The sequence below is a fragment of the Haemorhous mexicanus genome, chromosome 1 (assembly GCF_027477595.1).
Source record: "Haemorhous mexicanus isolate bHaeMex1 chromosome 1, bHaeMex1.pri, whole genome shotgun sequence".
Classification (NCBI taxonomy): Eukaryota; Metazoa; Chordata; class Aves; order Passeriformes; family Fringillidae; genus Haemorhous; species Haemorhous mexicanus.
Genome location: NC_082341.1, coordinates 112,263,104 through 112,289,617, shown reverse-complemented (window position 1 = coordinate 112,289,617; position 26,514 = coordinate 112,263,104). Strand labels below are relative to the sequence as shown.

The following is a 26,514-nucleotide window of genomic DNA, read 5'->3' as shown; positions in this document are numbered from 1 at the left end:
ACCTTATCTTCTGATCTAAGAGCAGGTTTGCAGGATTCTCTTCAGGTTTACTTTCATCCTCATTGCTTACATTTTGACTATATGTGGGATTAGTTTCCTTTCCTGAAGAGTGCACACTTCCCCTTGCTCATGGGGAAGGCTCACAAATGGTGAGTCTGTGCAGCCCTCAGTTTTTGCTTCACTGGGCAATCCTAGCAACTCTCAGATGCTCCCATAACAGCCTGCTGCCCCCGAGGTCACCTGGAGAAGGAGTTGCAGGAGGTCAGCAGAGCGCTGCTCACATTTCCAAGCCAACAGGCAGACTGCCCTGGGGATTAGTGCCGTGGCTGTACCTGTGCTCCCGCTTTAGCAAGCGATGATGTGATTGTGTGCCTCTGTTGTCCAAGTAAACACAGAAAAGATGTACAGTGTTTCCTGGAGTTAGACAAACCAAAGATTAGTCTAAACTGAGAGTGGAACAGGTTAACTGATCTTTCTCTACCCTAAGCTCTCATTTGTCCCTCGAAGCACTGAGCTGTCAATAGAGTGTGCAGACTGATAAGTATAGGTTCTCTTCAGCCTGAAGAGATCTGTCTGATAAGATGGCCTTAAAAAAGAGAGAGAGAGAGAGAGAGAAAGTACGTTAACTGCTTTGACTGCAAAATACCCCCTGGTAGCCAGAGATAAGACACCTTGAGCTGCTCAGAAGACCTTAGACAGGATGTAAATGAAGCCAATAAAAAAAAAAAAAGAATAATTTCAAATCCAGCTGCTATTCTGCTCTGCCCTTATTTCCAGCCCTGACAGCAAAAGGCTTAATTTACTGTGTTTCACACCAGGCTTCCATTCTACACTGAGGAAGCTACGAAGGGTTGTTTAAGATATGGGCTTTAACAAAGTGGAGATCTCTTTATTTTTGGAGAGGCCTTTATTTCAGACACTTAATTGTGCATTTCACCAGGCTTTGGTGAATGGAAATTATACAGAAGAGAAGGAAAATTCTGCCTTTTACAAAGAATTACACCCCATTTTTACAATTTAATCACTCAAATAAACCTGTATTAACATGAAAGGACTGAGTGAAGCATATACATACTTAAATGCAGCTTTTACCAAGCAAAATTCCACATAGAGGGACTGATATTCTACAAGATAAGCAGACAGTAGGTGTGACAGTTTACACGTGGCATCTTCATAACACAATTTGGTCTTCTGAGCACTGTGGACTGGGAAATTTGTTAGGTTTCCCTTACAGGCTAGACCACCTGGATATTAATGGAAGCCATGCACACCTGCCAACCTGTGCCTGTCCAATGACATAGACATCCACATTTGTTCCCATTCAAGCAAACCTGGGGAAAATGAGAGTCAGGAAGAAAGGACTGTCTTATGCAGCATTTTGACTGCAAGGAAAGGGTTCCCAAAACACGTTGCCCTCAGTGTGGCTATGCTGCACTAGAGTTGGTGTAAGCATTTGTCTGCCATCCTGTTGAAATAAGCAAGGTTACCTTTGCCCCAGGACATCTTTTTTAACAGCTGTGCAGCACATCTGCACTAACAGTCAGATCTAAAACAAGAGAGCCTAAAATGGGATATAGATGGACTATAAGAAGGTAAATAGAATTGATTATCCAAAACTTACCTTCCTGGGTTTACCCCACCTTGGTAGGCACCTCTTCTTTTTATGAAAATTTCTCAGGTTGCTGTGGTTTGGTAGTTTGTGCAAACCATCCTAGTGTGAGCATCTGGGTACCTGCTGCCTTTGATCAGCCTGCTGCATGGAGAGTGTCTTACTAAGCCCAGTCCAAGTGTTGGGCACTTTCAGCAGAAAATGCTGTGTTCCTGTCTTCCCTGCCTAGGGGCTAAGTAGGTAAAGTATTACATGGCAGGAGGCTTTGATTCAGTTCTCTGAGGATTCTGATCCTCAGGGGATTGAAAGCCATGTTTCCTGCCTCTGAGCAGAGGGTCTTAAGTTGTCCCAAGGTCCCTTCTCCTGGAAGCTGGGCTGAAGGAAAGAGTATCCTATTCACAGAACTGGTACGAGCACATTTGAGGAAGAACTTGTTACCCTGTGGAGCAGCATGCTCATTCAGTCCAAAGGTTCTTGCAGTCTGGAACTCATGCTTAAGTTTATTTTTGTTTTATCCAGTGCCTCTTTAATGTATAAAGAGCCCAGTACTCCCCTTTCCCAGCTGAGTGCCCAAGCTGCGAGGCTGCAGACCTTTTCCTGGTTCCCCCCCAGGGCCCCATGAATCCTGCCTTCTTTGCTTCTTGGGCTCCTGGAGACACCTAGGTCCCTTTGCAGATCTAGGTCCAGGAGTTTTCACCTGTGTAAATAAGACCTCCACCACATTTCTGTCATTCTAAGAAATAAGCAGTTCTGTGTTTATTTACTGTATTTAATTCTAGCACACTGTAAAATAACACTGATGTGTTTTTGAAAGCGTTAACAGCCTACACTGCTTTTGCTTGATCTTAATTTCCTTTTACTTTCCATTTCCTTGAAAATATTTTTATATATCTTTGCCTGGGTTTCTTTCAGATGCAATTATTGACTCCCTTCTTTCGCTGTATTTCTATACCCTGTATTTTTTTCTTTTGCTTCTCCACACATTGCCTTCCTTCTTTTCTGTCCTAGTTTAGGCCCTTCCTAACTGTCTTGCTGTTGCTGTTCTGATCTAAAGGCAATGAGGCAAAGAATTGGGGTGGTTGAAATGCAGGCACAAGTGGGACAGACAGGCATAAGTAACAAAAAATGGGGGACCTTCATGGTTAAACTCTAGATTTACTGAAAGAAGGGAGATACTCCAATCAGGACCCAAGGTGATGTTTGTCATCTCAGGGGATTATGCTTGCAAATCCCGCCCGGAGGCTCGTCTTTTGTCTGAGCCTCCAGCTAGGGACTTTTTGACAGCCTGCCCTTCTCCCTGCAGGGTCCTGCAGCTGTGTGGGAATGGGGACTTAAAGGGCAGCTGTGAAGCGGGGTCTCCTTCAGCTCTTAGGGCCTGATCTTCTGGACCATTTGATTTTTGGAAGGAAAGAGAAATAATAACATTTCTCTGTCTTAAGGCACACTCCTTATGTTGTGACCCGGGAAAGAAAGAAACTGTCAGCTCATTTTAATGCTTATATATCTTGAAAGTTTGACTGGGACTGCATTACAGGGACTGCTGTCTCTGAGGCTTTCAAAAGGAGCTGCAGCATGGGGGAAGATTGGAGGGAAAGGGCTTTTGGTCCTATTCCTGTTGTTGCCTGGGGGAGAGCACAACCCAGTGAAAACAGAAGGCAGAGGGAAATACTGGGGTCCAGTGAAGAACCCTGAACTGTTATCCCCTAGTCATTTGCTGTTCTTAATAAGCAGTACAAATACTGTTATTGGAACAACAAATTATAATAATTATTCTCTAGCAAAAACCTGATTGACTGAATCACTACTTTTAGTACAGGAGGTTGTTAATATACAGGTTCTTAGGAGATCATTATTATGTGCAAGTTTGCTGGAGTATCTGAATGGGCTTTGGCTCTGCCATTATCTTGGTTTTAAATGCAATTATTCTCAGGGTGTTTTTTTTCCTAACCCTAACTTCAGATGGAACAAGCCTGGTGGTCTCTGACTCATACTGTACAAACAAACAAAAACAAAGACTAAAAGAAACAGCAACTTAACAGGGGAAGAAATACAGTGTAAATGTGTTTGTCACATTTAAGCAGTGGACAAATGAGCTAATTTGAATCGCTTAGTGCTTGTACAGTCACAACTAAACAACCCCTGTAAATTAATTGTGTGACATGAGATTCCCAATTATGTAAAGCAGTATAATAAGCTGTGAGGATGGTGACTGTCATTAGTTATATGTACAGGAGTGTGGAAAATTACTTATGCTTTCTCTTTGCCTATAGAGGCACAAAATGCCAGCTTCCTCAACCAAGCAGAAGGGTAGCTCTGCTTTCTTCTAGCTGCAAATTGAGTTTTGTGTATGATTTGAAAGGTGGAGCAGAATATGAACTGCTTACATTTTCTTTAATTTGGCTGCAGAAGATGGAATTCATTGGGCTCCGTCTGTTCAAATGAACTTTAAGCAACAATCAAGGAAAACATTTATGCTCCTCTTTACATATGTAATGGTAATATGTCTTCTGAAGAAGACATAATGGAGCTGGAGCCTTAGGTTACCTTAGGAGAGCAATACAGGAATGTTAACTACTTAGGTAGGCATTAAAGGCATTTTATAAAAGCAAGCAGGTTTTTCCTGTGAGGTATTAAAGTGACTTATTTGTTGTTTCTAGGAGCTGCCTTTCCTCTGGTTATGAAATTTAAAATGGGAAACCTCCCTACCAGCTGTCTCAGTTCTTTTGGTCAGAAACCCTGTATGTTTCTCCCCCAGTAATCTAACTGTTAACTCATTTAATTGGTGCTCCCAAAGCAGTTTTGAAATATTGATAGATTTTAAAAAACATCTGTAAATTATAAATAATTTTTAAAGTTCACATTTCTCTTTTGAATGCCCATTACAGAGTATTAGTTTTCAAGCTATTTAATAAGTTATGAGACAAATGAGTGAGTTTAATGTGGGGTCACTGATGTGAAAAAATGTGATGATTATATTAAAGTTTCAGCTTTTCTAAAACTGTGTACATTTCTATTGAAAGTAAACAGAGAATGTTATGTAATAATGTATATTTTATTTAAAATGAATTAAAGACTAGTCCTGCCTTCTACTTCTATTAAAAACTTCAAAACTATATCTCCTTTAAGAGACATGTATGTTAGGCCATCGCTGAAGCCATGTTAATCCTTAAACACTGTCCTTTGATCTTCTAGTTATTTAGATCTGTTCAGCACACAGCACAATATTGTTTTATTTCAGCAATATCCAACCTCTTCATTTGCTATTTATTCACACCTGCATATTCCCCTAAGATTCCTTAACTCGTTTTCAGGGTAGCCCTGCAGACAATTAGTGGTGGTAATAATATAAAATGTGGCCAGCACTAAAACCTGAAATGGCCATTACAACTAAACTATATGATATATAATAACCACTCCACTCAATTACCTACACAAAAATGCAAGGATTTAAAACTGTGGAGCCTTATCATGCATCCAGTTAACTGACCTACCTACCTGCTATTTAGTCCTTCCTTTCTTACAAATCATGTTCTACCTTGTGGCATGCTGTCTGGTAAATTAGCAATGCTGTACATTTGTATGAGTTTTTCATCCTTTTCAATACCTGTGTATAAGCACATCTAAGTCTCTACACTGGCATATGAACTGGTAGGTAGGACAACAAATAATAGCTACATAACAACCCAATGCATAAATGCATACTGTGCATTCACAACCCATGTGCCTGTGGCAGTATGGAATACACAGATTTATGTGCTGCTGCCTGGTGTAGTTGATTTTTTTGCTTATATTATCTATTATCATCCTGTGTAACTCATTATTTTTTACCTGTTAGAGAAACCTTGCTATTTAGTTCTTTGGATGGGTTCCTGGGGGATGGTTGTGTCACCAGTCTGTCATTATTGTTATGGCAGAAAGGTAGTGAGACCATATCAGCAGGACCCAGGGTTGGGGGGTGTCTGTCCATCTCAACTGCTGGGCTTTCTCTTTGGTCGAATCCAGCAGTTTAAGCATTTTGCCAGCTCTGTGTTTCGGGGGAGAAAGAATTATTCTTGCAGGAATGGCTCAGACTGGGGAGATGCAGGTTCTGTTTCCTCCTTCTCACAGATTACATTTGTAACCTGAGGCAAAGCATTCCAGCTTGTCTGTGCCCGTTACTTGAGCAGCAAAATGGGGAAAATGGAAAACTGCTGCTTACAGGATATTGAAAATATTAATTTGTTCATATGTGTAAACTCTGTTCTATCAGAGGCCCCTATGTATTATGGCACATAAAGGTTAGCTGACATTTGCTTTAGGAATGTGGCCATTTGTCTAGTGGCAGCAAAAACAAGTTTAAATCATGCAGAAAAATAAGCCATGATATAGCAAGTGCCCTGAAGTCTACTCCAGCAAAAGCATGTGTATGTCATAGACCTTCCTGGTGACTAAGTAACATCTTTCTGAAGCAGTCCTGTTAATTCAGTCAGCAGCACTAGGGATAGGATCATTTTAAGACCTTGTGTCTGCTGGGGTTGGCACATGAGTGGCTGGCTGCTAACTCCACAGAGGTGCTTTTGTGCTCTTGTGCTTCCCCCTTCCTCCCCCCCTTCCATGGCATAACTCCTTCTGGTATTGCTTCATTTTTCTGTTGGTGAGCACTTTCCCCATCAATACTACTGAACAGGTGTTACTCTGCTGCTAACTGAATTTCCAGCTGTCCTCCTCCAACACAGACAAGGCAAAATTTGTTGGTTTGTCCTATTAGACAGACTAGAGAATTATCAAGCCTGAGATGGAGGTCTTCCTTGCAGGATACGATAGTTTTGTTGCCAGAAGATGGTCAGGAAGGCCTGGCTGGCTAACAAAGACAGTCCTTCAGCTGCTGGGTGTAGTTCCAGTTTTGCATCCCCTTTGGCAGCAGCACAGAGACTGCTGCAGTGTGGCCAGCCAGCAGAATTAGGAAATAAGGACCTCTTTTATTTACTCAGGCTGCTGAATCATGGGCATTCCTGTCTGCTTGGAGAAAAGTCAGGCAGCTCTACTTTCCACTGGAAGTCTCAGGAGTGCTTGGTACTTTCATCTCAGAGTGTTCACACACTTGTTTTAATGTGCTTTATGGAAATGGTGAAACTCAGCAAGTACAGTTGGTGTAGAAAAACATCTGCACTAACTATTCACACACATTTGCATCTTTAAATAGACTTTTAGGCCTTGTAGCTGATTTTCAGAGAAGTTTTTTGGTTGTGAGTGCTAAAGCTTTCTTAGAGTCAGTGAGTGTGAAGTGACTGGTTCCAAAAATTAAAAATTTACATGGACATGTTAAGTGCATCACACTGAAACTCAGAATACTTGCCATAACACAAAAAAGGCATTTACAGTAAGTAGCACTTAGTGAGTGCTGAAGGAAAAAAAAATGTCGATACAGAAAATATATTTTAAAACTCCATAAACACTCTGTCAAGTACCTGGAGCCCCATTCTGCCCTCAGATAGATGTGTACCACTCCTGGGAACTTGTATGTGTGCATCTGAACTTGGTCCAGAGTATTTTAAAACAGCTTGTTATAACATTAAAGATGAGATTTGTAATGTTGACATATAGCTCAGCGTGTAGGTGTCTGCAGATTTATATACAGGCAGCTATGTGCAGAGTAGCAGCAAGCTGCATTTTCTATGAGAGTGATGGGTGAAAAGGGGTTTGAAGCCCTTTACCCTGACAGCAGGTCAAACTTTACCCCCAGAGCAGAGCTGGCTCTGTAGTGAGATCTGCTGGGAAAGCTGGAGTGGAGTCCAGCTCTCTGTGGAGACCTTAAGTTCAGGTCCTCCATCACAGTTTTGAGGGTCAAGGCTTGTTCACCTTGTGTCTGTGCACGTGGAGCAGCCTCAGTGTAGAGCAGCAAAAGTCACTGCAGTGAAACATTTTCCTTGTTGCAGAAGGACAGTTTCAAAAGCCTTTCTGTGGGTCACTGAAAGCTGATGGGCTTGGCCTTTGGAGCCCTTTGTGCAAGGACAGCCCAGGGTCCCTCCTTCCAGAGCATGTGGCCAGCCACCAGTACCCCTTCCACACCGGCTGTCCTCTGATCTGCCGTGCCAGGGGGTGGGGGAAGTCGGGAAAGCATGTTGGTGACATTTTTAGGCTTGTACTCAGGAAAATCCTGTTGTCCTCCGCCTTGGGAATTCCCCCTGCCTTGCTGGTTCTTCAGTAGCTCTGAGAGATTGAAAGATTTTCACTTCTCAAGTTAAAAGGACACAAATCTGACTTGTAAGTGGCTTGCTCTTCTCCCTTTTGCACAAAGGGAATTGCTCTGTAGAATTAGTATGGGCTCTGATTAAAAAGCACAACGGCAAAGTGGCACACATTTCCATTTGCCCGCTGGAAAGCAAGAACTGTCTCTGTGCTATGGTCACATTCTTCCCCCTCAGCTTTCCTTACCCTTGGAAAAAAGCTGAAGAGAATCCCAGGCAAACAAGAAAAATTGAGTGGGGGAAAGGGGCTGCCATTGCTTATGCCATGGTCACATTCCACACTTGATCCTGACCCTGCTGCCAGCCCGACAGCCTGCTGGGATCCACGAGCCGGGGGGAATGGTTGTAATAGGTAAAACCGGGCAGGCAGTGGCCACAAAAAGGAAGAGATTTACTGCTATGTCAGTGATGGTACACTATTTATAACACTTACTATATATTCCTCTAAACATTTATACAATAATATATCATTTCTCCTTAGGATATACATTTTAATACTAAATTTGGTTACGAAATATGTTGCCTAGGCAGTCACAGACTATTTTTCTTCACTTGGTTGCTTGACATAAATTCCTGTTTATCTGCCATCAGTGGGTGTATGTCAGAAATATATTGGATTTTTAAAGAACAAAAGATTTTCCCATTTAAAAGACCTAGCTGGAAAGATGCATTTAATATAAAATTTAGAACTGGAGAAAACGTTAACATATTTTTCTGTAAATGCTTGTTCCACTGTTTTGATCATGTCCAGTTTCAGATTCAAATCCAGCAATTTGAAAGGGCAGTACACAGATTTACATTAAAAGTCTCCTGTGAATATTGCAGTCATTAATGTACCATCTTAAAAACTCACCTGACTGGTTTCATTTAGTATGTATGACAATGAGGAATTTTGCAAATTGGGAAGCATTTTAGCATATGATGCTACTTTTGCTGGAAGGGAGGATTTTTATGTTTCCTTTTTTAATAAACAAACAGCATTGTTTTTGGTTCAAAAACATGGCACTCAGTCCAGGAGTTGATTTTGTTATTTAAATACATACCAGTAGTGAAGATTTGAATGTAGGTAATTCCACATGTATAGCACGTGTGTGTGTGTGTGTGTGTATGCAAAAGGTGTGTTTAATTTGTGAAACCCTCTTCTCCAAGATGTAAACAAGAGGATAAAAACCCATGCAGTTTCCAAGTTATCCTGAAAAGCATTGTGTCAATGGGCAGGCATCCAGCAATGGTGTTTGGTTGTTTTCTCAGAGTTAGATGGTTGCCATCTGGCATTGATAGTGAGATGGCGTTGTCATCAGTTTCTAGATGCAGGAAAGGAATGAATCCTCATCTGTTTCCTGTGGATAAGCAAGAGATTGATAATCTAGTAAAATCTCTTTACCTTAAAGTAAGCAGGCTTCGAATTTGTTTATATAATATAGGTCAGTTCTAACTTTTGTGATGTTGTAGTAAATTTCTTGAGAGAAGGCTGAAGATGTTAGGAAACTTGCTACTTTGCAAGAATACCTTTAGAGAGATATTTTTCAAGGGTTTATTGTATCTTTTTTCAGTAGTGTTACTGTAGTCAGTTTTACTTTTAAAAGGAAAAAAAACCTCAAGCATTGCCCCTGGAAAGGAATGCAAGATTTATTTGATGTAGAGTGATCTTTCAAACATTCTTTTATTTTTTTTTTAAGAAGTTTTAGGTTAATAAGAGTATGATCATTGAAGTATAGTCACCTACATTTAAAACAAAAGGTGCAAAAACTGTACAGCACATCTCTTGAAAAAAATATTTACAACTTTCCCTGTTTAGAGATGAGGTAATACCATAGATAACTAGTCTGTTTATTATCTGGCCAGCATTTCTGCTTTGTCTTTTCCTGGTAACTCATAAATCTTTCAGCTTTTACCATAAATGTTTATCATTTTTCCTGTTTCCAGTTTTTTACAAGTTGCTTTGTCTGTGATCACCTTACAGTACAGGTTCTGCTGTACTGAGGAAGTTCAGCTGGCTGAGGCCTTTGCAAAAAAGGAAGAAATGGTGGGCAACCTCTTGAACTTAAAAAAAAAAATGCTGTTCGTGGCTGACCCTTGTGACACTTTCCCATTTTCCTTGATCCTGGTTGTTGGTTTGTTAGATTGTTTTGAACATTTAATGATCCAGCTGCCAGCTTTTAGAAACTGAATTGTATCATTATTGGAGAAATCTGGTTGCACTTTATTAGAGAAAACATCATTGTTTATATTGTTGGCCTTTTCCTCCCTTGTAATTTTTCCTATTTTTGTTTAGAATAACACCCAAGTCTGTCTCAGAAATAGCCTTTAAAAGATTCCTGTGTTCAGAATCAGTTTCAAAGGAAAAAAATACCACAAACCTGTGGCAAAGCAGGGCAAATCTTTTCAGCAAATATTGGGCATGTGGGTTGACTGTGTTCATTTTAAAGCATTCCTGTAATACTTTCTCTTTTCCTTTGACTCTTCTGATGCTCACATAATATGCAAATAATTTTACAATGGATACAAAAGAAACATTAAATATATTAAAATCTGCATTTTAATAAAATTGTCAATGTATAATACATATCCTGCAACTGAGAAACAATGATAAAAAAGCAATAAAAAGTTAATATAGGCACAGAACTGTTTAATAACTTCTAATATTTTACAGTACGATAAAAATAAATGTGGTCTTGAAACTGTCGATATCAGTGTAAGAAATGTCCTAGTCTGAGTTTAGTGCTTTAGCTATTTAGGAGTAGCAGTCCTGCGTTATTCTTTTGCATTTTCTAGCTCCATTTTACTCTTGGGATTAAGCTTGTGGGCATGTTTCTTTCTCATTTCAGACGGAGTGGATGTTGAGGATGACCCCTCTTGCTCATGGCCAGCATCATCGCCTTCTAGCAAGGATCAGACTTCCCCGAGCCATGGAGAAGGCTGTGATTTTGGAGAAGAGGAAGGAGGCCCAGGTTTACCCTATCCGTGCCAGTTCTGTGACAAGTCGTTCAGCCGCCTCAGCTACTTAAAGCACCACGAGCAGAGTCACAGTGACAAGCTCCCTTTCAAATGCACGTATTGCAGCCGCCTCTTCAAACACAAACGGAGCAGGGACCGCCACATAAAGCTTCATACGGGGGACAAGAAGTATCACTGCAGTGAGTGTGATGCGGCCTTCTCAAGGAGCGATCATCTTAAAATTCACTTAAAGACTCATACGTCCAACAAGCCATATAAGTGTGCCATTTGTAGACGTGGGTTCCTGTCATCTAGTTCACTGCATGGACACATGCAGGTCCACGAGAGGAACAAAGATGGCTCCCAGTCCGCTTCCCGGATGGAGGACTGGAAAATGAAAGACACTCAGAAATGCAGCCAGTGCGAAGAAGGCTTTGATTTTCCTGAAGATCTTCAGAAGCACATTGCAGAATGTCACCCTGAGTGTTCCCCTAATGAAGACCGATCTGCTCTTCAGTGTGTTTACTGTCATGAACTCTTTGTAGAGGAAACGTCCCTAGTAAATCACATGGAGCAGGCTCATAATGGTGAGAAGAAGAATTCATGCAGCATTTGCTCTGAGAACTTTCACACTGTGGAGGAGCTGTACAGTCACATGGACAGTCACCAGCAGCCAGAGTCGTGCAACCACAGCAACAGCCCGTCTTTGGTAACTGTGGGGTACACATCAGTCTCTAGCACCACCCCAGATTCAAATCTCTCAGTGGATAGCTCAACCATGGTGGAAACGGCTCCTCCTATACCAAAAGGTCGCGGAAGGAAGCGGGCAGCTCAGCAAGTGCCAGATATCACTGGTCCTTCAAGTAAGCAGGCAAAAGTTACTTATAGCTGCATTTATTGCAACAAACAGTTGTTTTCCAGCCTTGCAGTTTTGCAGATACACCTGAAAACTATGCATTTAGATAAACCCGAACAAGCCCATATCTGTCAGTATTGTTTGGAGGTATTGCCATCTCTCTACAATCTGAATGAGCATCTTAAGCAAGTCCATGAAGCTCCAGACCCAGCACTGATTGTTTCTACCATGCCTGCCATGGTCTACCAGTGCAACTTCTGCTCTGAAGTGTTCAATGACCTCAACACCCTTCAGGAACACATCCGATGTTCTCATGGATTTGCCAACCCTGCTGCTAAGGACAGTAATGCATTCTTTTGTCCCCATTGCTACATGGGATTTCTTACAGATTCTTCCCTGGAAGAGCATATTAGACAAGTCCATTGTGATCTTAGCAGTTCCCGTTTTGGTTCTCCTGTGCTCGGAACCCCAAAAGATCCAGTGGTGGAAGTGTATTCTTGTTCTTACTGTACCAATTCTCCAATATTTAATAGTGTTCTTAAACTGAACAAGCATATCAAGGAGAACCATAAGAACATTCCTTTGGCGCTGAATTACATCCACAATGGGAAAAAGTCCAGAGCCATGAGTCCATTATCTCCTGTAGCCATTGAGCAGACCTCTTTAAAGATGATGCAGGCAGTTGGAGGTGCTCCTCCTCGTCCTGCTGGGGAATATATTTGTAATCAGTGTGGTGCTAAGTACACTTCCTTGGATGGTTTTCAGACTCATTTGAAAACACATCTTGACACTGTCCTGCCAAAACTGACCTGCCCTCAGTGCAACAAGGAATTTCCAAATCAGGAGTCACTGCTGAAGCATGTTACCATTCATTTCATGATCACCTCAACCTACTACATCTGTGAAAGCTGTGACAAGCAGTTTACTTCTGTGGATGACTTGCAGAAACACCTACTAGACATGCATACATTCGTGTTCTTCCGCTGCACCTTGTGCCAAGAGGTTTTTGACTCCAAAGTCTCCATTCAGCTGCACTTGGCTGTGAAGCACAGCAATGAGAAGAAGGTGTACAGATGTACATCTTGCAACTGGGATTTCCGCAACGAGACTGACCTACAGCTTCATGTGAAACACAACCACCTGGAGAACCAAGGCAAAATACACAAGTGCATCTTCTGCGGTGAATCCTTTGGTACAGAGGTGGAGCTGCAGTGTCACATCACTACGCACAGCAAGAAGTACAACTGCAAGTTCTGCAGCAAGGCTTTCCATGCTATCATCTTGCTGGAAAAGCACTTGAGGGAAAAACATTGTGTTTTTGAAACGAAAACTCCAAACTGTGGAACGAATGGGGCATCTGAGCAAGTTCAGAAAGAGGAAGTGGAACTCCAGACCTTGTTGACAAATAGCCAGGAGTCCCATAACAGCCACGATGGCAGTGAAGAAGATGTGGACACATCTGAGCCTATGTATGGCTGTGACATTTGTGGTGCGGCTTACACCATGGAGACTCTCCTGCAAAATCACCAGCTGCGAGACCACAACATTCGACCTGGAGAAAGTGCCATAGTGAAGAAAAAGGCTGAGCTCATTAAAGGGAATTACAAGTGTAATGTGTGTTCTCGAACATTCTTCTCTGAAAATGGGCTTCGAGAGCACATGCAGACACACTTGGGACCAGTGAAACACTATATGTGCCCAATCTGTGGCGAGCGGTTTCCGTCTCTTCTGACTCTTACTGAACATAAGGTCACACATAGTAAGAGCCTGGACACTGGAAACTGCAGGATTTGCAAGATGCCCCTCCAGAGTGAGGAGGAATTTTTAGAGCATTGCCAAATGCACCCTGACCTGAGGAACTCCTTGACGGGGTTCCGCTGTGTGGTGTGCATGCAGACAGTGACCTCCACGCTGGAACTGAAAATCCATGGCACGTTCCATATGCAGAAAACTGGAAATGGTTCTGCTGTGCAGTCCACGGGACGTGCACAGCATCTCCAGAAACTGTACAAGTGTGCGTCTTGCCTGAAGGAATTCCGTTCGAAACAGGATTTAGTGAAACTTGACATCAACGGTCTGCCGTATGGTCTGTGTGCTAGCTGTGTTAATCTCAGTAAAAGTGGTAGTCCGAGTGTCAACATCCCTTCAAGCAGTAACAGACAAGGCATGGGCCAAAATGAGAACTTGAGTTCCATTGAGAACAAAAGCAAGGCAGGGGGACTGAAGACTCGCTGTTCTAGTTGCAATGTAAAGTTTGAATCAGAAACTGAACTCCAAAACCATATTCAGTCAATCCACAGAGAGCTTGTTCCAGACAGCAACAGTACACAGCTGAAAACACCACAAGTATCTCCAATGCCTAGAATCAGCCCCTCCCAAACTGAAGAGGTAACCCTTTTTTCTTTGCTCTTGACACCTTCCATCTTTTTGGAAAAAATCTCCCTTTTTTCAAGCTGTCTTGTCACTTGTCATGAAATGCTTAGGCTGATCCATGTTACATTTCCATCCACAGCCATTAGCTAGTAATTACCTGCTGCTTGATATGCCTTACATCTTGGATTGAATTTTGTGGAATAGGACTTATTCCAGTCTCCCTAGGATATTGTCTTCTGTATCACTGAGGAGACCTATCTTCATGCCAGCACAACTGAGATCTGGAATCTTATCCTAGCTCCCATACGCATTGGAATCCCCAGCTAGGAGTTGTGCTTACGGCAGAGAGCATTAATGAAAGAGGAGTAGACACAGTGAGCCAAAATGCTGGCATAAGGGGTTGATTTTTTAGAAAATATTTGTGAGCAACAAACTGAGGGTATTTTTGTTAATTGTGTTGTAGACTTTCATTTCCCCCTCTTCTAGGATATTTTGATTAAGTAGAAGTGCAATGCTAGCCTAAGGTAAATTGGGAAATCAGTCCTTTGGATGCAATTTCTTTGTTTTTTTCTTTCCATTCCTGACGAAGAACACTTTGATGTCACTGAAACACCTAGTGCCTAATGATTGAAATTCCATCATGCAGCATAACTTAGAAAGTACATATCAAACTCTTGAAATATGTAATCTGCTTCCTCAGTCACCAGTGACCAAGAAATGTCATCTGTATGTGGGGAGGTAAGGGGGCCGTGTACTGAGGGAAGGGAATCAGTTTTGTCTTCAGAAATGTTACTATTAGAATGACTTAGATGTATCTATTTTCAACATGGTATCTTGCATCTTATAATTCAGGAAGTCTAAAAACACAGCACAAGCAAATTTTAAGAAATAACAGCTTTTGTTTCGAGAAAAATTTTAGCCTATAATGACATAAACATGGTGCCACCCATTGCTGTGAATGTGTATGGGTATCCTGTGGCTAGGGAGCTGCTGCTCTTCCATCACCTTCCTCACTCCCTGTTTGTGAGCCCATCTGTTGGGAAAGACATCTCTCAGCATGTCATCCACAGCGTTGTGCAAACTGGAGGGCAGGAGGGAGGCAGAGAGGGAAAAGTGAGGATGCACCAGCATATGTGGACCAAGAGGTAAGTATTTATGGAGCTTCTGAGAACATAGACGAAGATAGGCTGGGAGAAGGACACTGAGGTAGCACAGAGCCTGGAGTGCCATGAAGAGATAATTGGAGCTGAGAGTTCAGGATGAAGTACCAGGCAGGCTGCACCTCCCCGGAAAAGGCCGTGTGCTTTCATAACTTCATCTCCAGTTTGCTCATTGGTGGTAGGGGACACCTGAGGATGGGGTGTGGTGTGGAATTATGGAAGGCTGTTAGACTGAGAACCTGAGGTCTAAGGAAAACCATCTTTTTAAAGAAGAGGGAAGAGGAGTGGCTCTCATTAGCTGTGTTTTAGGCCACTGATGATCTCACTGTTGCTGAGTCGGAACCAGCTGCATGTTTTTGATAGGTTCAGAGTTATCCTAGTTTCTGTTTCTGTCAACTTGCATCAAGTGACTACATGAAATCCCTCTTCCCAGTCATGTTGGAAGCCAATTCCTGCTACCTCAAGCACAATCAGAATCATGTGTTAAGTCAGTTACCATGCTAAGATTCTACCAATTTGTCTTTCTCTTGCTTGTAAACTAGACAAAAAGAGATTTGAGAGTACTTTGTGGTGATGTAAAATCAGTTACCTTCAGTATCATTAGTGAATCTTCCTGTACTTGGATCAGGTATAATCAGAGTTCTTAGTTATACTGCTAATTGGCATCAGGTTCCCCTTCTTAATCCTTTTGATTTTTATATAAAAGTATATCTAAGATGAAAAAGCTTTTTAAACTACACATTTTGGAATAGCATCTGTCTCCTTTAAATCACCGTTTACCCCCCCAACCTCCATTCTGAGGATGTAAATTGAATTTTCGGTGTCTATGGTCCTGGTGTCCACATAGTAATGTAGACTTTCAGATTCTTTTCTCATGGGAAGAAAAAGCTATCAAATTCCTGATAGAGCATTAGTAGTTCTGGAAACCATAAATGCATGTTTGTAAAATCCTGAAAGATAATTAATTTTTCTAGCAGATATTACTGGTTCAGATTCTAGTGATGCAAGCTATGTAGCAATGAGAATCAAAATGGAAAGTGGTAATGTGCAGATGTTTAAAACTATAGATTGGATGTCCAGACTGAGGGAATTAAAACATAAAAATATAACACAAACAATTTAAAAAATGGATTTTTAAAAATTTATTATTAGTCACTGGCCATCATACTCCACTGGAAGGATGTTTCTTGAACTGAAGGGGATGTTGAAGGCAACTACTTAAACATGCAATTTTGGGGAAATTTTCACCAAACAGTATTAATAATATCAAGGAGTGAAAGTTTCACTTGCACTATTGAGAGTCACTTGATTTGAGATTTCAACCTATATTTAAAGGCAAGAAAAATAGGTATCTTGCATACATGTGATGAGTTGTCAGACCATTAATATTGCTGAATACCCCTTTTTACTCAGTAAGAGATTTCAGTGATAAGAGTATTTGAAAATACCTTTTTAGGATAAAAGATCACACTGGAGGTGTCACTTCTAGATTCTTTGCTGTGTATTCTCATGGTTGAACTAGAAAATTTCCCTTTTTAGTCTGTTCTCAGTGACGTGATAGTGTGCAATTACCTTACCACAGTATAATGTCTTCAGCTGAGCTGTAACCTGCTGAGCTCACCCCACTTGCCGAGAGAAAAATGTTGACCTGAATCATCTCCACTGAAAGTTACCTTTTGGTTGGAATGGAAAATTATGACTTGTGCTCATCATTGGTTGCAACGAGTCAAGGAGCAGGTCAGAACTCGTGAAGTCCATCACACTGCTGAATCTAGTACCTCTAAGTTTTCACACAGACTTAGACAGATGAACAGTAGCTTTTGAAAGAGCTCTAAAATATGTAGATATGCAAGTTAATCTTTGAGATTTAATGAGGTGCTGGATTCAGCTGGTTTTAGATTTCTTGTAAAAATCTTGAATCACACTGCAAGGACACTTTTGGGCTAGGGTGATAACCTTAGAGATAGTTACTGTCTAAAAGCAGAGAACAAGGTCTGGTATGCTGGTGAATTAGGAACTAGACCTTTTTCTGTCACTCATTTGCTTTGCTGAGTTGGCCAAAACTGCTTGAACACCTCTGCTTCATTTTCCTTATTCAGAATATAAGATAAATATTTCCTGAAAATTGTGTTTCCATGCTTGCTTACAATACACTTTTTGTAAAGCACTTGGAAGATGAAAATCTGTTCAAGAAAATCTGTGTGGCCTTGACTCTCTTCTTCTTCTTCCTTATTACGGTGTCAGGCACCTAATGAGAGAACTCTTGACTCAGCAGAAAGTGTGCCCTCACTTCTTAGGCTGCAAGACTTCTGTACTTGCTGAATCACACCAGCATAACAGTGCAATAAATTATATTGTCTGTTTCTTAGCTGGCCGGGGAGGAGGGAATGGACTCCATCTTACACCCACAGTTTAATGTCTAAACCCGAATCATGGTAGAGCATCCACATGTGCAACTGTGCTCAGTTTGGGGTCCTTTTGGTAACTTTCAGAGTAGAAGCGTAATTGCTTCTGTATCACTTTGTTCCATGAATGTGAAGCTCATGTGAATACTGTATTACCTGTGGCAATGCAGACAGTCCTTCATTAATAATACAAGAATTCTCTGGGTTTTCTGGTCTTGAGGAGAGAAGGAGCAGCGTGAGCACACGGCCAAATTACTTCAGGAGTGAAGATGCTTTTTTAGGTGTGGAAAAAGATTTGCAGAAACTCACTATTTCAGAGAGTATCAAAAATGCTGGACAAAGGAGAGAGCTTGCAACTGTCACACCAGCTGGAGAGCAGAATCTGGGGCTGCTCTTCTGTCCTGTAGTGGCTGTGCAGAGCTGTATGCCAGGATGGGCATGTCACAGCAGGGGACACCAGGCACATCACAGCACTGTTCTGGAAGGAGCCGTGAAAGTGCAGTCTGACAATGAGCTTGCAGAGATGGGGGTCACAAAATTCAGATGCTGTGGAGAGCTGTTGGCTCCTTGAAATTCAACTTCTCCAACTTAAGATGACTCCAGAAACGGTATCACCCTGGGAGAAAGAATGGAGCTCAGGTAGGTGTACTCTTTTATCATTACATTTTTTTTCTCTTTATTTATTCATGGGCGCTGAATCTACCTTTATTCTCTTACTATTCTTCCCCCACTTCTCAAAACACGGCCAGACCCACAAAGACAGAAAACAGGAACTGCTTTTTGAAGTAGCTGGTTTATTTCAACAGCATGCACTGGCAGTCAGAGGCGGAAAGAAGAGAGAAAAGACTGTAAGCAACCCAGAAATGTTCCCAGATGCATGCTTTTGGCAGGGCAAGCAATAGCACTTTAGCAATATAAATCACAGTGCTTTTAACTGAAAAAATGCACTGAAATCTATACTCACGCATTTAATTGAAATACATAAAGAAATTAAAATAATCCTCCTCATCAGCAATCCAAGCTGATCATTCTGACTACAGGATTTTTATGAATAAGCACATAAACTTGTAATGTAAACATAAGTAGTGCCTTGGGTTTCCTGTCAGTGAATCCAGGCCCAGAACAAGTGATTTTCATGCTGTATTTTGGATCCAGGGACAGAAAAAGGTAAAGAAGGTTTGTTGCTGGCACAAAGATTTGGCTTTGAAATAGTTTGTGGAACTAATCTGTGACAAACATATTTTCTGCTTCTGGAGTTTCAAAATGAGTTCACTAAAAATACCAGTTTTGTCTTCTGGCATAATTTTTACACTGCTTTCAGGAAAGTATTATTTAAAGTGTGACCATGTCTATTCTTAGGAAGGGCTAGCCTGGGGGTTTTTTGCCATAACAGGCCACCTCCACTTTGCACTATGCTTTAATTTCTGGTAGTGCCACTACCATGAATTGGCTGATAAGGTCTAGCTTAAGCATTTCTTTTCTCTTTGTCTGGTGGTGAGTTATCAGGATCAGGATTTTACAAGGAAAGTATTATTGTTATCCTGTTGCTGTAAATCCTGCCAAAGTTAGGCTGCAAACTTCTCACCTCACACACAACATGAGTTCAGTCTGTGAAAGGAAGGCCATATGTTGGCTGGGAGCCGCTGAACAGAAGCAAGGGGGAAAATTGTAGTGAATTTTCTTAGTTTCCTGTCCACTGACCATTAAAATCTAATGCTGTTTGTCTGTCTTGTTATTTGTCAGAGGCTTCAGATGGGGCATTTGGAGAGGCACCTTCTTCACACCCGTGGAAAACTTTGCAGGAGAGGATGAAAGAATGACATGTTCTCCAAAATTTTCAAGAGCACTAAACCGAGATTTCCTTAAAATGAACCAGGGTCAGGGGGTTGAATGTGTGCTTGAAGAAACACAGAAGAACCGGAGAGGGACACAGGAATGTGGACAAAGTCCTTAAGGATCTCTAGAGAGGGCAAATGTAGATCCAGCAAAACTTTATGAGATAAAACATCCATGAGGTGTATGCTCCCACAGCTCAGCTGTGCAGCCCACTGTCCTCTTGGGGCTTTCCCTGTACTTGTATCTGCTGGCCAACTGGCTGGTGTGGAATGCCACAATTTCTGCACAGCCCCACAGGAAAATCACAGTAGTGATGAGTATTTGTATTCTGATGTCAGAATTGGGTAGAAACTAGAAGAAATTTCACACAATTTTCTAGCCTGATCATCTTTAGGAACAAGACACAAAATCATTACATATCTCTATTTGTCTGCTGGTTTGAAGACCTCTAGAGGATTCTCTCACTTCTACCTCTTTTTTTTGGACTAGTCTTGCCCAATTTCAGGGAAAAAATTCAGAGATTAATAGTAATCTTAAAACCTATGAAGTTGTTCCAATATTTGGGAAGAAAGGTGGCCCAGCAGGTAACAGAATCCAAACAGAAGAGAGGCCTTTAAGAGATCCAAACCAGGAAGATGACTGTAGCTGAAGTTTATCCCTGTTTTATATGCAAAAGTCAAGTGAAAACAAGACATGAAGCTATAGGAGGAAACTATGATCTGTTCTTTGGAGACTCACAGGCCAGCTTCTTAAATGACTGTACATGAGAACTGTTCTTCGCCACTACTCAATAAAAGTTGTTATATGTGATGTGTGTATTACTTTGTCTCCTACAACAAACATAGCACCCAGACTTGTTACTCTGTCATGAAGGAAATGAAATGGGATAGCCATTAATTTAAAATGGGTATGTAGCCCCAGCACTGCTTGTTTCATGAAGTTATACAAAATGAACATAGGAAAACCACCTGACATGTAGTATCCTTTTAAAGGATACTGTTCTTTGACCTGCCAATGCTCTGTGATAGCAGATAGTTGATTTTATACCTGGTTGTCCAAAACTGGGAGATACCTTTTTACCTGCCAAAGCCGTCTTTCATTTTTACTGTTTCCTGCACTGTGTGACAAATTATTGGATAAATATGACCTGTACTATTTTATACAGCATATTTTGCTGGGTATGACAACAGAGATGTGTCTCTTGCTGACATCCATCCTCACCATGTGACATTCTAGGACAAGAAGCAGAGGAGACAAATGGACACACAGGAGGTTCCCTCTGAACATCAGGAAACATTTCCAGGGCAACCAAGCCCTGGCAGAGGTTACCTAGACAGGTTGTGTGTCCCTTTTAGATACTCACAAGTCATCTGGATGTGGTCTGGCTCTAGGTGACCCTTCTTTAGCAGGAGGACTGGACCAGAGGATCCCCAGAGATCAACCTCAGCCATTTTGTTCTTCTGTGGTTTCTGCCCATCTTTGGGCCCATCTACCAGATGTATGTTGATGTTACCCTGTTGTTCCTTGGTGGATAACCTTTGTTGCTGGTATATGGCTCCATAAGTCAGTGAATAAAAGGGCAGGGCCCTTCCTGATACTGAGCATCTCAGTTTAGTCCTACCAATAACAATGTGCATTTCTAGGAATCATTTTTAATGCCTGTGAAATGCCTTTGTCTTAGAAATACTGCCACTTAGAAATGCAGCCATTTCAAAGTGAATTTCTGCTTGTGTACTCCAAAACAAGGCAGGAGGTAGGAGAGAATGGAGCTATTTATCCCCTTTGATTATATGTCCACAGCTTTGGTGTCCTGTGTTGGGATACATTTTCTCTGTTTTTTGCTTATTATTCAGATGTTTCACAGCATTCTGTCTAAAAAGGCACATCTTATAGCTTTTCATATTTGGAAGGCCCCCTCTTTCTCTCTACATTTTTAAGTAGGAAACAGGGTGGTTGACCAGCAAAGAATCGTCTGAGACTTTAAGCTTCCAGATTTCCTTCTGTGTTTGCTTTACCACTGCTACAACAGTTGTTTTGGCTTCTGCTCTGATGGCTGGAATAGGTTTAGGGCAACCTATAGGAACATGGCTGTCTCCTTACAAATCCTTGCAACCATCATAGACAGTGGTCAACTTGTAATTGATCGTGTTCTGCTGCTTGGTGCTTCTCTCACAGGCCTAGGCAAGGAATGTCTGCATCACCTGGTGATTTTCCCAAACTATCAGTCTTAACCATAGTTCCTCATTTCTCATATGCTCCCTGCTTCACAGCTGGTTTGTATGATGGTGGTTGAGTGGTTGAAGTCCTTCAAACCTAGAAGTATGGCATTTTGCTTCTGAAACAAATTCTGCAATCCTTTTTTTAAGATAGGGAAATTGGAGACTGAAGCCCCATGTAAAAACACATTAACTTTTTACAGGACATACCTAAGAGGAACTGCTGGTATTTTAAGAATTAATGTGAAAGTAAAAGATCATGAAATAGGACAAAGCAGCAATTCTGTGAAGTTCCCTTAGTTCCCTTAGAGGAGAGCAAGTATTTCTTCACAGGAAGAAAGCCAGTTAGACACAAATCATTGTGGATGGTGTTGAAGAGTGGCTGAGCAGAGTGCTTGTTGTGCTGGTACACCACTTCCTTGGGCAGCTGCACTGCCCCAGTGGAGGTTTTTCAGCTGGGCACACAGTCAAGCGTCATTGCAGTGTCAGCAGCTGTGTGCCAGCTCAGATGCTAGCAGTACATTTGTTCACGTTGATGTGGCCTAAGTGTATCCACAGAAGGTAGAACTAAAATCACAGCAATATGATTGCAGGACTCTGTTCATGGCATATTTTGTAGTGCCTTTTTAAAACCCCAGTCTTGCCCATGCTATCATGTGAAGCCCTCATTTGTGAAGTCCCATTGCCTTCCCCAAGTGCAGAGCTAATTGCATGAGAAGGATCTAAGGGGTTTACTCCTTCTCTTGATACTTCAATGAAAATTAATTTCTTATATATTATGTATGAGTAATATATTTCTGTTTGTACATTAATATTAATGTTGCATATTTTTGAGCACAAATTCTATTCTGTAGGATTAAATTATCTTGGTAAATAATAGTGCAGAATTCAGTTTGAGTTAAAAGTGGACAATTAAGGGTAGGGGGAGGGTCCTGAGTCACACTTTGGAAAGTGAAATTAATCAGCATTAATTCTCTACAGAGTGGGAGAAAAGTAGTTGGAGTGTTTAAATTACAAAAAAAAAAAAAAAAAAAAGAAAAAGAAAAAAGAAAAAAAGGTACATAAAAAGCTCCTGATTTTGCCTTTCTGTTAAAATCCAGAGAGCTTTTACAAAATCTGCGATGGAGAAGAGAGACAAGAGTATTCTCTTGTGTGTACTTGCAAACTATTAATTTTATTGGCCTACATCTGTTGCTGATTGTTGGTGAAGAAAGTAGTGGCTTTATTGAATGACAGTCTGTCTCAGTATGCCTTTTTTAAAAAACAAAGAAAACCCCCAACTTTAAAAGGGAAAAAATATCAGCTTACTCAGAATATTTGCTTTTTGAGTCTCAGACCTGCCAAGTCAAACTCTCTTGCCTTTGCTTTGATGCCACTTCCTCTGCAGAATTATCAGTGTGATGTTGGTCATAGTTCCTCCTCAATGTCTGTAGCCACACAGTGGCTCTGACACAGATGCTGAGAGTTGGGGTGACTCTGGATGGGTTAACAGCTCTATAGCTTCAGAGGTGGATTGCCTTTGGTTTTAAGTGCAATGTAAGGGAACAGAAAGGGGTGGGGATGCTGACAGAAAGTTCAGTTGCTGACACAACTCCAAATTCCTGAGCACTGCTTAGCAGATACCTGTGCACTGCTCAGAGACTCAGCCTCACCCAGGATCAGGCCCTCACACAGAAAGACAGAAAGAACTGTATTTGCTTTTTAGATCCCAAATCAAATTCACAGTACTTTAAGCTGCTTGTATTCATAAATTATATAAGCCTAATATGAATTGAGAGAGAAAATAAATATACTACCATGTGCTGCCAGGTTTTAGAGTTACTTTTCTGACAGGTATTTCACTTCAGTACTGAGTTTGAAAGGTCTAGAGAGAGTTAAAGGATTAGAGATCTCAAAGGGAAGAGATGCAGTTTTTGAATGTGGCAAGATGTGTTTTTTTCTGTGCAGGGATGTGAGACATTGCAAGCTAATGCTCTTCGTCAGCTAGGGAAGGAAAAGGTTTCTAACTAAGAGACATTGAAGACAGACATGATTAAATACAGACTCCAGAATAAAGGTGAAAGACAGAACAGCAGACCATGAATTCAAGCAGAATAGAGAAGGAAGGACTGCTTACATGAACATTTGTATTTCTGACTCAGTATATTTTGTGTATGCAATAAGTAACCATAATGAAAGAAATGAGGAAAAATAATGTTTCTTTCCATTTTTCATTTTACTTACCTTACGAGATTGATTATATTCTTTCCACAGGCATGTACACTGAGACTCTGTTATAATTTAGACCCTGATAAATGAAAACAGAACAGAAAAATACTCTTAAAATCTCCATGAACATGTTTTAAAAGTAATCAGGACATACTAATTAAAGGGTTTTGTGTGAGCAATTACAAGAGTTAGGGATTAGTCAATTAAAAAGAAAAAAAGGAAGATGACAGTGCCCCATAAGCAAGATAAATAACTAACAATGCAGTGAAACTGGCTAACATATGCTTAGTTTTCTAAGAGCTTAAGGTTGACAAAATATGCATCCAGGAAGGTAAGAAAGAAATCCTTAATTAAGGTACTGTCAAAATTAATCTGAACTCTGATGAAAAATGGCTAAATGGACCGTGGTTGCTCTTGTGTATCACGAAGGGCCAAGTACACAGCTAATGCTTAATAAAATAACAAAATAAAAAATCAGCTGGCAGCATTAGGAGTTAGCACTGGCAAATTGCTGTAGTTAGTGTGCAAGTTTTTAGTGTCTTAACTTGTTATTTTCATATGATTTTTTGGATGCTAGTCACTTTCTCTTGTCAGGTTATTGTTCTGTCAGTTAAAAAGGTTGAATTAACTCCACCCTTTAGGTGAGGGAAACTGAGTGAATGACTGATATGGGAGAAGGGAATTAGACAATGTGAGAAGTGTGGTATCACTCTTTTTTGGCAACAGCAGGTTGTCTCAGCTCTGTTATTGATCCACACACTCAGTCTGTGCTAAAACTGAGGGGAAAAAGCCTTGAAAGTCCCCTTCAGCAGTGTGACAAGGGCAAATAATGTAATTAGGTGTAAACAGGAGGTTATCAGTGGGGTAACAGGTACACATCAAACCCATTTTTGATCAGAGAAGGAAGAGAAGTGTGCAGGGAGTATAGAACAAACTAGGAATGCCTGCAAGCCTAAGACTGTAGATGCCATGCATTAGAAGTTATAAGTGATATTTTGGTTATTTCATTTAGGGAATATGTATTCAGTTAAAAGGGGCATGGGTACAGGAGATCCAGAAATGGTATATGTAATCAAGGAAACCAGTGCTGTTAAACAAATGCTTTGTCGTTGAGCTAGTGGCATCTCCTCCCCATGGAGAAGAATGAAGTACAGATTAGAGGTAATATAATGGAGTATAATACACAATAAATTACTTACAAAAATATCCATTCCAAAATTCTCAGTGAAAGCAGCTGAAGATAAAAGGAAACATTAAGCAGATAAACTTGCGGTCTTTAGGAAGAAGCATCAACAACCTGGGAAAAGGCCACTAAACAAACATTTAACAGGGAATATAAGGCTTATGCATGAAGTTACTGGTTTGTGAGCTTGATTTAAACAGTGAGGAACATAAGAGGAAGGCTAATCAAAGACACCATAGAAGAAAGTTTGGATTTAATGAAGGATAGAGGGCAAAGATTCACAGAGGGAGGATCACGCTTAAAATTTTCAATAAAGAGTATTTTTAGAGAATAGCCACAAGTGCTGACAGAGAAGCCTATAAACATGATTTACCAGGATTTTAGCAAAGCTTTTGAAATGGTGTAGCACAAAAGACTAATCTGTTGGGTGAATAAGTACGGCATAGGGAGAGATACTTTCTTTGATTAAAAAAGAAAAGAAACGTGATCTTGGGTATGGAAAGCATGGGAGTCTTGTGAATTGAAGCAGGTTGGTTTGGAGGGGTGTAAATAATGGAAAGCCTTAAGAATCATTATTTGCACCAATTTTGTTGAGTTTATGCAGCATATCAGTAGACAGGAAGAAAGAATAAGTAGTAAGGTGGTGAAATTCCTGATAGTACAAAACTGGGGAAATGTCAGAACAAAATAGGCAAGTGATAAAATACTGAATGATTTTGACAAGGAGGTGGAGCATGAACCAATAAGTAGCATATGCAGTTCATTTTCAAGTAATATAATGAGGCTAGGGAATAGAAAAAAAAAGAATGTATCAGTACCTCAGACAGTCAGAGGGCACAAAAGTCTACACAGAAGTATTTTCTGCATTCTTTTGAAGCGCTTCTGAATAGAACTGTAAATCCTCCAGCAGTGTGGTTATTAGTTGTTTTGCTTTATTTATAAAAGCAAAGCAAATAAAATTCTGCTCACAGAACTGAAGTACCAATTGCAAGTTTGTATTCCTGGACTGTTTATAAAAGCAGTAAAGTCTCATTTCACATGGCATGGACATGCTGAGTACCTTTATAGGAAAGAAATTCAGAAAACTGCAGAGTGGTAAGTGAGGATTGGGACAATAATTAAAGGTCTAGGTAACATTAATTATGCAAAAGGTTAGGGAGACGTATGCATATGCCCAACCCAAATCTCTTTAAATGAAGTCACAGAGAAGATTTGAATGCTGGAGCCTTTAAAATGGTTGTGAAAACAGGAGTGCAACAGGCACCCATTGGTCGTGTGAGACATTTGTCCCAGCAGTTACTCTTCTACAGTGATTTTGAACCGCCCCAGGAATGACTTGGGCCTCAGATTTGTACTCAGCATGGAGGAGACAAATTGGCACTTAGGTTCTTGACAGGAGGGGGTTCAGTGAAGGATTATGGGCTTGCTGATTGGAGAGATTTTAATAATAACAATAATAAGAATAACAACAACAACAACAGTAAAAAGTTAAACCACATTCTTA

General features: G+C 40.8%; 1 protein-coding gene across 16 annotated transcripts in view; it reads left to right on the top strand.

The window, feature by feature from the left end:
• The window catches only part of ZNF521 (zinc finger protein 521), a 229,990-nt gene that overhangs the window by 81,647 nt on the left and 121,829 nt on the right, over positions 1-26,514 (top strand). For 15 of the 16 annotated variants that reach the window (XM_059859585.1, XM_059859576.1, XM_059859567.1 and 12 more), the window contains one exon: positions 10,665-14,017. In XM_059859585.1, coding sequence (XP_059715568.1) covers positions 11,105-14,017 — 2,913 coding nt within the window. In that variant the 5' untranslated portion in view covers positions 10,665-11,104. Of the gene's footprint in view, positions 1-10,664; positions 14,018-17,787; positions 18,207-19,310; positions 20,214-26,514 lie in introns of those variants that run through there. The other variant, XR_009488296.1, reaches the window with a different exon arrangement.